Genomic DNA, 12,615 nt, shown 5'->3' on the forward strand with positions numbered 1-12,615 from the left:
GCGAGAAAGGGAAAAGGGCCTCAGTGAGGGATGTGACCACTCTGACAGAGCTACTGTGTTTCTCTGCAGAAAGGAGACCCTTCTAGAAGGACAACCATCTCTGCAGTGATCCACCAATTAGCCCTGTATGGTGGTGTAGTCTGACTTAAGCCGCTTCTAAGGTAAAGGGGACCACTTATGCAAAACCAACCTTTCAAACCTATTGGTACCTGCTGTTGTGTATTTGGCAGCTGCATAAGTCCCAAATATTTGCAATCAAACCATGGAGGCATGGTGGATATATTTATAAAACAGTCTTGCCGTCCTTCATACATCTTCCAAATGAGCCGTTTGGAATTTGCCCAATTTGTGACACTTTTCCCAAATGTGACATTAGCAAATATCTCTATATATGGTACAAATGTACCCAAAGTGCTTTGCACAACTGCACCATTGTAGGCCAACGCTGTAGTCAATAAGCTACTTCTTTTTCTCTATCTTGTTGTGGGGCAAACTGCCTCATACATGCACATGCATTATCTGCTGTTGCCATTTACAATACAAGGTAGCGTATAGTTCTAACATATCTGTCAGTAGACTCCATATGAAAGCGCTAAAACTACAACATGGGTGTCGGGGAGAAGACAGTCAAAATGGAGGCACTGAAATAAGACCGCCCACAAAACGGCACATCCAGAAGAGCAATCTGAAAGCAGCCTGAAAACGGTCTCTAAAACATTATATATGCAAAATTGTGACCAATGAACAACCATTACTTGTTATGTAGACCACAAGGAAATATTTTGAAGGTAGAAAAAAAACTATTCAATTTAAAAATAAGGCTGTAGCAGAAAATTGAGAAAAAATGAAGCGCTGTGAATATTTTCCAGATACACCGTACAAACACACACATTTGTGAAGTGAAGTGAATTACATTTATATAGCGCTTTTTCTCAAGTGACTCAAAGCGCTTTACATTGTGAAACCCAATATCTAAGTTACATTTAAACCAGTGTAGGTGGCACTGGGAGCAGGTGGGTAAAGTGTCTTGCCCAAGGACACAACGGAAGTGACTAGGATGGCGGAAGCAGGGATCGAACCTGCAACCCTCAAGTTGCTGGCACGGCCACTCTACCAACCGAGCTATACCGCCCATTACATTATACATTCTAACAGAATCTCTTTGCTGTAAATGTTTAAAATATATTGTCTACATGTTTAATCAATAGTTATAGTTAGATTATTTACAAGTAAAATAAAACAATATATTATCTCACATAAGTGAGTACACTCACTCATATTCCAGCAAATATTTTTATCATCAAGGGACAACATAGAAATTAAGCTTGGATGTATTTAAGAGTAGTCAATGTACATATTGTTTAGTAACATAACACTGAAAATAATTGATGTGTGGCTAAGAGTGTGCTGTTAGTTTATTAAGGGAAGCAGTAGGTGAAAAATGACACAATACATAAAGTATTGTAACATTCAAACTTGTACTGTGACATTGTAAAGCATTTATCACTCCATTTGGAAATTGGGCCACAAGTCAGTTTTCCAACATATCGAGCCTAAACACCCCTGCCAGATGTCTTGCTTGAGGAAGGTGAGGTGATGGAGAGACGAAGTATGTTTCCTCTAGACCCGAACTCAGTTGAGCAACTGTTTGGCATCCTCAAGCAGAATAAAGTTGGAGGACTGCAAGGTGCACATCATCCACCAGATCCACCAGTGACAACGTAATGGAGGAGTGGATGAGGATTCCAGTGACAACCTTTGCAGCTCTGGTAAATTCCATATCCAAAATGATTAAAGCAGTGCTAGACAATTCTTTGCTCACACTAAATATTGACAATTTGGATAAAACTTAGACATGCTTACTGTGGTACTTTGTTCCCAGCCAATTAGACTAGTGGAACTCTTTTTTTGTAATTTCTTGATTCACAAACTGTACATTGACTTCTGTAAAGTATGTCCAAGTTTAATTTATTTTGTATCGTTTGTTTAGACGATGTAATAAAATGCACAAACTGTACATTGGCTTCTGTAAAGTATGTCCAAGTTTCATTTATTTGGTATTGTTCTTTCAGAAGATGTAATAAAATGGTTTCTGAAATGTGAGTGGTGTAAACATATTTGTGAAATTCCGTAACTACCGCAAATTTGGTTCTTTGTTAAAGACAAAAAATTAACTGCTGCCATAGTCAACAAGCAATGTACTGTTTGTTCATTATCTTTCTTCATAAGTGAATTATAACTGGACATGCGCTGATCAATCAACCACAGATAAGTATTGGATGATTTTCATGAAAAAGTACATGATCTATGACGATCACAAAAGCCAATTTTTATCTGTGGTTGATTGATCAGCGCATCTTTAGTTATAATTCAATTATGAAGAAAAATATTGAACAAACATATTGCTTGTTGACTATGGCAGCGGTTTATTTTTTCCTTTATCAAGTTCAGCAGCATAAAACCCTGATAGGAACACCCCTAATTATAACCATTGTGCCACTCATGTGGTTTTGAGTTACAAGATGAAACTTTGTGCAACATACAGTAAATGATGTATGCAAAGTCAACAACAGATTTCCGCTGTACAAAAAATGTAATCAAATTAAATATTTCTAAAATTATTTCAACAATGTGACCTGTATACCGCACATTCCATTGACAGCTGTTTCGATTAGTGTGCAACCCTACACTTACATTTCTTAGGCGAATGTTTGAACTGGGTCGGACATTAAAAAAAGGGGCAGACTAGGCAATAACAAACATTGTATATAAAATAAAACAGTAAGAGGAATAGCTAATTAGGTTCAAACCTTGGATGTGGACTCCTTGGGATCGTTGCTATTGTCCTGTGGGGATGAATGGAGATGACAGATGAGCTGAGGGAGGGTGGGAGGTTTGGGAGGAGGTTGTCAGACAGCAGTAGAGAGTCGGAAGATAGGATTTTGGGGTTGTGGGAAGGGCTTGGCTGGCCGGACCAACAGCGTACTTCTCCCTTGACATCTGACCTTCAAGAGCTTAGGCTTTGACATGTTATCACATAGAGGAGAGTTAATTGGCTCAACACGTGGAATGTAAATACTTAATTAAAATAACCCTGAGCAAGTATTAAATAACTGCTAGTGTCGTTAATGCAGACATGTGTGGCTTAAGGCATCATACTATAAAAGAGTCCTATTGTATATGTAGAAGAATACATCTAAAGTGCAAGTGCTTGAAATTGGGTGAGTGTGTGCACTTGTGCAAGACAAATCACTCTGCATGTGTGTGCACTGGATAAACTACATCCCTACAGTGATAACTGCGGCTGTCACTTACAGTTCAGGATATGACACAGGGAGCCTATTTCTCTGGTGGAAGGTTAAATATAGACCTATCACAAGCTCCCAGCAGATAGGGCAAAGCTCCAGATGTTCCCTCGTGCCCGCAGCCTGTCTTTGTTGTAGAGGCAGGCTTATATTCCATTGCATTTTTGGATGATTCAAGAATGTGGAATTCATCATCGATGTTGATCTCTGCTGCTGGTGGCTCCATGGAATGCTCGCCAGGAGGTAGTGTAGCAGCTGATCCTGACGGCTGGTGTTAGGGCAGTGCCTGGCAGGACCGAATGACTTGCAGACAGGAAGATTGATCGAACAGCGATTGATGGGGGTGGGGCTGGTGGATCAGCTGCGGTGTAGAGGCACTCCATCAGCATCCCACTCACTGCTGGATTTGGCAACGATGGAGGGACAGGGCGAAAGCAAAATGCTTTCATCGCAGTAATCAGAAAATCTTCTCAGCTCACAAAAAAGGAGGAAAATTGTGTAAACTCTCAGTTTGGAAAAAAAATCTAAAAATCTCTTGCCAAGCAATTGCCCTCAAATGGCAAAAAAGAAAAAAAAAATCCACAAGGAATATAGAAATGCGTATAAAATGCGTTTTCTTCCTAAGGCACACCGACCACTTGCAGTAGTATGAAAATAGATATATCTTTCACTACAAAAATACTCTCAATATATACAATATTTTCTTCGCTAAGTCCTTTAGGAGTTTTCTCCCAATTCCGAAAAAAAATATCCTGCAGATGTCCATGGAATGCTTTCAAACGCATGTGGATTTGATGGGAATTTCCAGATGCCTTGCAGCCTGCATTTAGGGAAACTCTTCTTGGGGATCTTCAGGGATGCTGGAATGTGCAACAGCAGGGAACGCTCCGGCAGATAGAGAAGTAACGGGCACAGCCTTCCTCAAGCCATACTAACCTTAACAGACGAGGAGTGGGACGGAGAAGAGTGACCGTCGAGCTTTCGTCTTTTGTGATCTGAAAGGAAGAAAGACTTATCACGCACTTTTTTTTTTCTTAATGGTAAATCATTTTTGTTGACTTTATGAGTTATATGGAATGCGGCAGTGTACCAGGCAACAAGAACTGTTCCTTACCCCTCTCAGATTCAGCTGACTCTGATCTTGGAACAGGTGACTTGAGGGATGTGGTCACAACGATCCGGTCTCCTTTTTCCTTGCTCTTAGACTCCTTGATGGCATCGCGCTCTCTGCAAGGCTCCGTGGACTCCCCGTTGCCTGCTTTGGCCTTGTCGTCTTTGTTCTTCTCCTCAGCTTTAACTTTGTCTCGGTCGACTTTGGGCGTCTTCTCCTTACCCTCGCGAACCACCCGATCATCCTTCCCTGCTCTCTCCTCTCTCAGCTTCTCTCGGCGGGCATCTGCCTTTGTTTCTGGAGTGCTGCCTGGTGTCTTTTCTTTTTTCTCTTTTTTCTCCTTGCTGCTCTTCTCTTTGTCGTCCCGCTCTTTCACGGCTTTAGTACTGAAAGAAGAATAACAGTTGGACTTTCCAAAAGGCTTCCTATGAGATTGCGCTGAACCTTGACATGTTATTCATCTAGAGAATTAAGACTGGCAAACAAAAAGATTTGAAGGTGTAGTTATTAAATCACAGTGAGTTTCGGAGCACCATAATAGACCTTCATGTGCTTACCTATTAGGAGCACCATTCCCATTGCTAGTTGTCACTTTAGCTGCTGCACTGTTGGCTTTGGTTACTGGCTTTGTGGTCTGAGATTTATCTTTCCCCCGCTCTGCAAACAAAGCAGTAGTACGTTTTTTTCCCGGACAGATTATTCATAAATGGCTTGACTGCATCGTCAGAATAATGCCAACTTCCATCACTCACCACCATCTTCTGATATACCATCCTCTGTCTTGATCGTGGTGGTGACAGGCTTGGCCATGCTGCCGGGGCCATTCTGCTGACTGGCAGGGGTGGCATTGCGTACTGGCGGCTCCTTATGATGAAACTCATTCTCAGGGACCATATGCACCTTCTGGCTTTTCAACCGACCTGAGTAACTGCAAGATGTAAAGGGTTCATAAAAGGTTTTACACAGAAGAGACGGTAGACTGAGCTATTGGCTGCCATACTAGCAAATTAAAATAACTATTTTTTTGTTAACTATTTGTTATGTTGAGGCTAATATTCATTTGTAAAGGTTCACTTAGAAAGTACATGAGCTGTTATCTATTGCTGCTGTAATGTCAGATTTTTTTTGGGAATATCGTGCTTATTTTGTTGTGACAAACAAAGCAATGGGTCATTTCATCACCCTAGTTACATTTGAAAGGTCCAAACAGAGCTAAACTGCACACAATGCTATGTTACCCCATGGCTAAGGCAAAGAGGTCTGGCCTCTTGTCCTTCTCCTTAGCGCAGATCTTGTGGACACGGTACTCCAGCGCTTGGCCCAGATTCAGAACCTTGGGGTAACACGGCAGGATCTTGATGAGAACGATGAGGATGTTTCGAATGTGAGTGTAATCTCCAGTTTCCAAGCAATGAACTGAAGCCTAGATAGACCAAAAGGAAACATTAATATATGTTTCCTAGAACTCTAGTCTAGTAATCATAATAGAAAACAGACAATTTAAGATGGCTTACTTTAGTCAACATGTAATGCCATTTGTGCACCACATGCCTGAAATTCTCATAATCCAGGGGATTTGCTTGTTGACCTCCATCAAAGCCAGTGGCTCTCAAGATGGTTAGGAATCCGGGGTAATTACCACACTCCTATAAATGTGCAAATGGAGATAATATTAATATCAAACTCATCTAACATTGTACAGTAAGTAGGAATGTCCCGATCCGATTTTAGCAAAACAAAAACCATCGGATTATTTTGCCTTATATGTAAGAATCTCTGATAAGAGCAGCCCTGCAGCGTGTTTTGCAAAGCTCGACAGCCAGTTAACAGCTAAATGTCCTCCAAAAGGTTGTTTTTTTATTATATTTTAGTGAAGTAATTTACCATAAATATGGTAGGCTGTCTGCTACTAGGAGCTAGCAGCTAAACTAAGCACACAAACTAGAATTCCTATGTAAGGGTGCAGGGAAAAAAATGTAATTACTATAATTACTATTATAATTACTAGTGGCCACATAATTACTATTATTTTTATTGCTATTTTCAATCGATTCAAATATTTCAAGAATCGTTTCATAAAAATAGATTTTTAGGTCGTGTCCGCACTTACATCAGCAGCCAAGAGGAGCTTTTGTAAACTGAAATTAGTTTTGAAAATGTTGTAATTTATACACCAAATAAAATGTGACAATAGGCTTGAATCAAAAATCGTGTTGAATCAAGAATTTTATTAAATCGAGAAATTAATCTGAATCGAATCAGAACCCCAAGAATCGGAATCAAATTGAATCATGAGTTGTAGGATTCATATCCAGGGTGTACACAACCTTCCGCCCAAGTGCAGCTGAGATAGGCTCCAGCACCCCCCGCGACCCCGAAAGGGACATGCGGTAGAAAAAATGGATGGATATCCCTGGTAATAAGTACCATTAATTGAACAATATTGCAGTCTAAAACACACTTGTCAAAGTAAGCAAGTGTCTCATAATTATAGTTGCATATTACACCGGCAGTGTACAAGGCACAAGCATATTCCTAGTATCCAGAAACATACCTGCCCGCATCATTAAAATTATTGTGCTATAAGCATTACCTTACTATTGTGGCCACTAGGTGTCGCCAAAAATGATTACCACTTTATTTTAACTTAAAGGCCTACTGAAACCCACTACTACCGACCACGCAGTCTGATAGTTTATATATCAATGATGAAATCTTAACATTGCAACACATGCCAATACGGCCGGGTTAACTTATAAAGTGCAATTTTAAATATCCCGCTAAACTTCCGGTTGAAAACGTTTATATATGATGACGTATGCGCGTGACGTCAATCGTTGAAACGGAAGTATTCGGACACATTGTATCCAATACAAAAAGCTCGGTTTTCATCGCAAAATTCCACAGTATTCTGGACATCTGTGTTGGTGAATCTTTTGCAATTTGTTTAATGAACATTGAAGACTGCAAAGAAGAAAGCTGTAGCTGGCTACAGCAACAAAACCAGGAGGACTTTGACTTGGATAGCAGACGCGCTATCCGACGCTAGCCGCCGACCGCATCTATGATCGGGTGAAGTCCTTCGTCGCTCCGTCGATCGCTGGAACGCAGGTGAGCACGGGTGTTGATGAGCAGATGAGGGCTGGCTGGCGTAGGTGGATAGCTAGTGTTTTTAGCATAGCTCTGCGAGGTCCCGTTGCTAAGTTAGCTTCAATGGCGTCGTTAGCAACAGCATTGTTAAGCTTCGCCAGGCTGGAAAGCATTAACCGTGAAGTTACATGTCCATGGTTTAATAGTATTGTTGATTTTCTGTCTATCCTTCCAGTCAGGGGTTTAGTTCTTTTGTTTCTGTCCGCAGTTAAGCGAGATGCTATCACGTTAGCTCCGTAGCTAAAGTGCTTTGCCGATGTATTGTCGTGGAGATAAAAGTCACTGTGAATGTCCATTTCGTGTTCTCGACTCTCATTTTCAAGAGGATATAGTATCCGAGGTGGTTTAAAATACAAATCTGTGATCCACAATAGAAAAAGGAGAGAGTGTGGAATCCAATGAGCCAGCTTGTACCTAAGTTACGGTCAGAGCAAAAAAAGATGCATCCTGCACTGCACTCTAGTCCTTCACTCTCACGTTCCTCATCCACGAATCTTTCATTCTGGCTCAAATTAATGGGGTAATCGTCGCTTTCTCGGTCCGAATTGCTCTCGCTGCTGGTGTAAACAATGGGGAAATGTGAGGAGCCTTTCAACCTGTGACGTCACGCTACTTCCGGTACAGGCAAGGCTTTTTTAATCAGCGACCAAAAGTTGCGAACTTTATCGTCGATGTTTTCTACTAAATCCTTTCAGCAAAAATATGGCAATATCGCGAAATGATCAAGTATGACACATAGAATGGATCGCCGTTTAAATAAAACAAATTCATTTCAGTAGGCCTTTAAGACAGCATAAGCCAATTCCAGAAGGTTTGTAATAAACAAATTAGTGTTTTCATTTCGTTTCCATTGTTCTAAGAAACTTCACATGACCAAACCTTTACTAACAATTCACAATACAAAATAATAAAAGTATGGCAGATTCATGCTGATTACATCAGATCAATATTCATATTGGCCAATACTCATGGCTCCAATATTGGTATCGTATCAGAAGTGAAAAAGTTGTATCGGGACACCCGTAATTGTAATACATTTGACAAACTATGGCATGTATCGATCATGCACGCAGAAGGATACCTTCTCATAGACTGCACGATCGCTATGCCAACGGGTCACTGTCTCCAGCATGCAGCAAAGGAAGCGCCCGTAGTGATGGGACTCATTCTCTGTACAACTGGCCACAGTGTAAATGATAGCTGAGAATACCTGCAAAAGAAAAACAAGTGTTTACACAACTAATATTTAAACTTGCATTGAAATATGGGATATGAAAATTATACATGTTTTTGATCAAATTGACCCAATAATCACTTAATATTGTGTTAATAAAATAGGGCTGTTGATGATTAAAATAGTTTTTTTCCTTGCCAAAAAGGCATAGCACAGCCAAACCTAACTTCACTAATGTTAAACCCCATTACCCCTTAAAAGCACTTGGAAGCTGTGCAGTGCCTCACCCGGTCGTAGCAAAGGAGTGTGCAGAAGTTGGGTGTCATTTGCTGGTGAACCAGCTCGACAAAGCGGGCACAGTACACAGCGTCGATGGAGGAGAAGATACAGCGCGGGAACAGACAGAGCTGCAGGAACTTTGTTATGGTCTCATTTTTTGTGGACTCTGTCAAGGAATAGGCAACATTTTGTTATTACTAGAAAGGGACAAATAAATGTATACTGTGATGTACAAAATACTTATGAATTGTTCCAATGTTCAATAAGAGTAATATATATATATATATATATATATATATATATTATTATTATTTTTTTTTGTTTGTTTGTTTTGTTTTGTTTTGTTGTTGTTTTTGTTTTGTTTTTTTTGCATAAAAGTTGTTTTCACTTGAGCTGGGCGATATGGCAAAAAATGATCACAATCATTTTTTTCACATCATCCGATCACAATGCATAGCGTTTTGTTTTTTTAAATTAAAGACTAATTGTCCGTTGCAGAATTATACAGATAGAGTACTGTTGCATCCCTACTGTTAACTACTGCAGTATCTTGTAACAGACATTGTTTGATTGAGGTAATATATGCTCACAACCAACAACTGTCATTTTGTTCATCGCTATGATTTTGTTAAATAAAGGTGCAGGTAACCCAACGCCACAGTCTGTACTTCAGTTTTTGGGCGTCAGTTCTGCTTCTTTTTCGGCGCATTTTGGAGGGTTTAAGAGCATTACTTGTTTTCCTCTCGAAGCTCCTTTATTTTTTTTGTCATCACAAACTTTATTCTGCAGCAAAAAAAAGTATCAGTGGCGTATTGAATACTGAATACTATAAGACTTTTATTTCCAAGTTAATATTTACCAAACACTTTTAAATGGTAAATTATTATTTGTATTCTTTGATTACTTGTATATATCAGAGCTTGTCACCACTGGTTTGACAAATGGCAAGAAGTAACACAGATTGTGGAGTTTTTAAAAAACTGAAACACTGTAGCGCGTGGCCTATATTTCATGAAAGTCCATTAAAGTGCAAATTGAATTTGAGGTACTGTAAAATAATGTGTACCAACACATAAAACATTATTTTTTCAGGAAAAATATGTTTTTAATTCACAAACTCAAAAATTATTTGAACAAAAAGTTGAATAAGAGCAAACCAACAAAAAGTCTTGGTTAAAAAATACTTACATATATTTCTTTTTTTCTGACTAAATTATTAGGTGTGTTTATTCTCCCACTTGGGACCAATACAGAAGTTCAGTCACAAAGACATTCTGTGCCTGCTTGCGAGTCCGCATTCAGGGCAAGATTACAGCACCCACCACAATGTGAGCTGCAGCAGTCATCTGTCCCTGAAGTGGCTGCTTCTTTTAAATGTTGTGTTTCAACTTCATTGCTAGTGTTGGCCATATTTCTTTATTTCATTCGTCTGGGGGAAAAGGCTCAAAGCTGATTGGACCTTACGTCATGACAAGCCTGATTTTAGTGACAGTGGACAAGGACGGTCGCACGCATACATGAACATTCACAGACACACAGGATCACGGTCAATAAAGGCGGATATTTCCGTGCATCCTTATACCAAGCACAGTTGCTTCTCTACGGTTTATTACTGCGGTATTTTCCAACAAACATTTCCACCATGTTTGATTGAGGTAATATATGCTAAGAACTGATCACGGTGATCAAACTCAAATTAATCACGATCATCGATGATGATCATATAATCGCCAAGCCCTAGTTTTCACTATTATATAACTGAACAATTGAATAACTTGTTGCATGCTACTGGAACCAACAGATGTGTTATAGCAAGAATCTATACAGGTATAAACAAACTCCGCTTAGCAGATGAGCATTGCCAAATACTTACTGGTCATCAACCATTTGTCTTTCTCCAGTTTGAGGCGATGGAGCACCCTTTGGACGTGCTCCAACTGTTTTTTCTCCTCCTCCTGCAGTTTTTCCTGCAGAGCAGTGCACCGTTCCTTCTCTTTCTTTTTCTTATTCATAGGCTGTAGCAGAAAGAAAGCAGAAAATTCACACAATGCCTACCACACTGACATCCGTCCAGCATTACACAAATAACGTTTGCCGGCTGATATGAGCATTGATTTAAAATGGTGTAAAAAAGGTAGTAAGGCTGTAAAAAAAGTCTATTGTACATCGTTTGAATGTGGGTGGTTTGACGTGAGCCAGTAACTTACAATTTCAGGATTATCTTCGATAGCCTTGATCTGGGCCTTGAGCTTATTGATCTCCCGCTCATAGGCCGAATGGGGCACAGCCAGGTCATACATGGTAAGAGACCAGAAGGTGGCGTAGAATTGGGGTCGTAGGTCTTCCCAAACCCTGGGTGGATGGAGGGACACCACAGCCTCGTGCACTGGTGTCATCACATGTTCACAGGCCGCCACATACTTCTGCACCTTCTGCTGCTGCCGGTTGCCTTTCTCTGCTTTTTTGAGCTCATCATATTTGGACTGTCGGGGACCAATTCATCATTAAAGTGCAGAATTATTACATAGACATCAATATGAAGTGCCAAACAAAAAACAATTCACACTACTGTCTTAATGAACAGAAGCTGTCCCATGCCAAAGAGTGCCCACTTACCAAAATTTGATGGGCATACATTGGCCGAGAGAGGAAGAAGGCAGCATCATGTGGAATGTGGAACTGGTTACAAAGAATGTCAATGGAGGGAACACGCTTGATGTAGTCCTCTGTGCTGAGGTTGGAGGCCAAGAAGCCCCCAAACTGGACCAGTGTGTCATGACACTGCAGGAAACACACAGTTGGGAGTTAGGGCTGGACATCCATCCATCCATTTTCTACCGCTTGTCCCTTTCGATTAATCAAATTGTGATTATGATTTTGGCTTCTCAGGATCATGAAAAGATTATAAAGATCAATGGGCCACGCAACATGCATGCAAAAATCTGAGCTTGTAACGGTGAAATTGATGAGCGAGCGTTTGAGTGGAAACAAGACCATGTCTACTAGGAGTTTGGGATCTCACTGTGGTTGCTAATTTTATTTATTAGTTTACACAATGCTAGTATGCCTAATCAATAATCACTCAACTGAACAACAAAAGTAATGCATTTCCATGTTGACGTAACCGTGGACAGAGTAACAGAATTGGCCAATAAAATTGAATCCGCACGTAAAAGCAGAATATCAGGAACATTTTACAAAAAAGTGGGTAAAATGCTGTCATTGTGAGGAAAAGGAACCGTTTGGGAAAATAATGTGCCTGGTCCTTGTCATTCATCCCCGAAACACGTCCTAAACTAAACAATGTCAAGACAGCTACTTGAAACAGCGAATAAACTATGAACCTAAACTATGAACCAACAACACATCTCATCTGCTTGTGTTGTTGTGGACGACATCATCAATGTAAGGTTACTGTATGAACAGGTCGGCAGTCGCAACTTAAGAGGCTTTCTCTCTCACTTTGTTTTAACAGCTTCAAATGTTTTGGTGGTACAATAAATACTCATGTTTTCAAATTAATGAATAAACATGTCAATCAAAATAATTATTATTATTTAGGTCATAATCATCCAGTCCTATAGGTAGTCATAATT

At 40.0% G+C, this 12,615-nt stretch overlaps 1 protein-coding gene across 7 annotated transcripts in view; it reads right to left on the reverse strand.

The window, feature by feature from the left end:
• Positions 1–12,615, reverse strand: part of thoc2 (THO complex 2) — a 54,458-nt gene that overhangs the window by 5,534 nt on the left and 36,309 nt on the right. For 4 of the 7 annotated variants that reach the window (XM_062047948.1, XM_062047947.1, XM_062047946.1 and 1 more), the window contains exons 22-33: positions 11,636–11,800; positions 11,227–11,502; positions 10,893–11,034; positions 9,028–9,185; positions 8,648–8,776; positions 5,931–6,062; positions 5,655–5,839; positions 5,169–5,344; positions 4,974–5,073; positions 4,420–4,802; positions 4,242–4,300; positions 2,811–2,876 (exon numbers count right to left, since the gene is read on the reverse strand). In XM_062047948.1, the coding sequence (XP_061903932.1) occupies positions 2,811–2,876; positions 4,242–4,300; positions 4,420–4,802; positions 4,974–5,073; positions 5,169–5,344; positions 5,655–5,839; positions 5,931–6,062; positions 8,648–8,776; positions 9,028–9,185; positions 10,893–11,034; positions 11,227–11,502; positions 11,636–11,800 (1,971 nt within the window). Of the gene's footprint in view, positions 1–2,810; positions 3,021–3,315; positions 4,301–4,419; positions 4,803–4,973; positions 5,074–5,168; positions 5,345–5,654; positions 5,840–5,930; positions 6,063–8,647; positions 8,777–9,027; positions 9,186–10,892; positions 11,035–11,226; positions 11,503–11,635; positions 11,801–12,615 lie in introns of all 7 variants that reach the window. The other 3 variants (XR_009826248.1, XR_009826247.1, XM_062047949.1) reach the window with 3 other exon arrangements.

Source organism: Entelurus aequoreus, linkage group LG05 (assembly GCF_033978785.1).
Source record: "Entelurus aequoreus isolate RoL-2023_Sb linkage group LG05, RoL_Eaeq_v1.1, whole genome shotgun sequence".
Lineage (NCBI taxonomy): Eukaryota > Metazoa > Chordata > Actinopteri > Syngnathiformes > Syngnathidae > Entelurus > Entelurus aequoreus.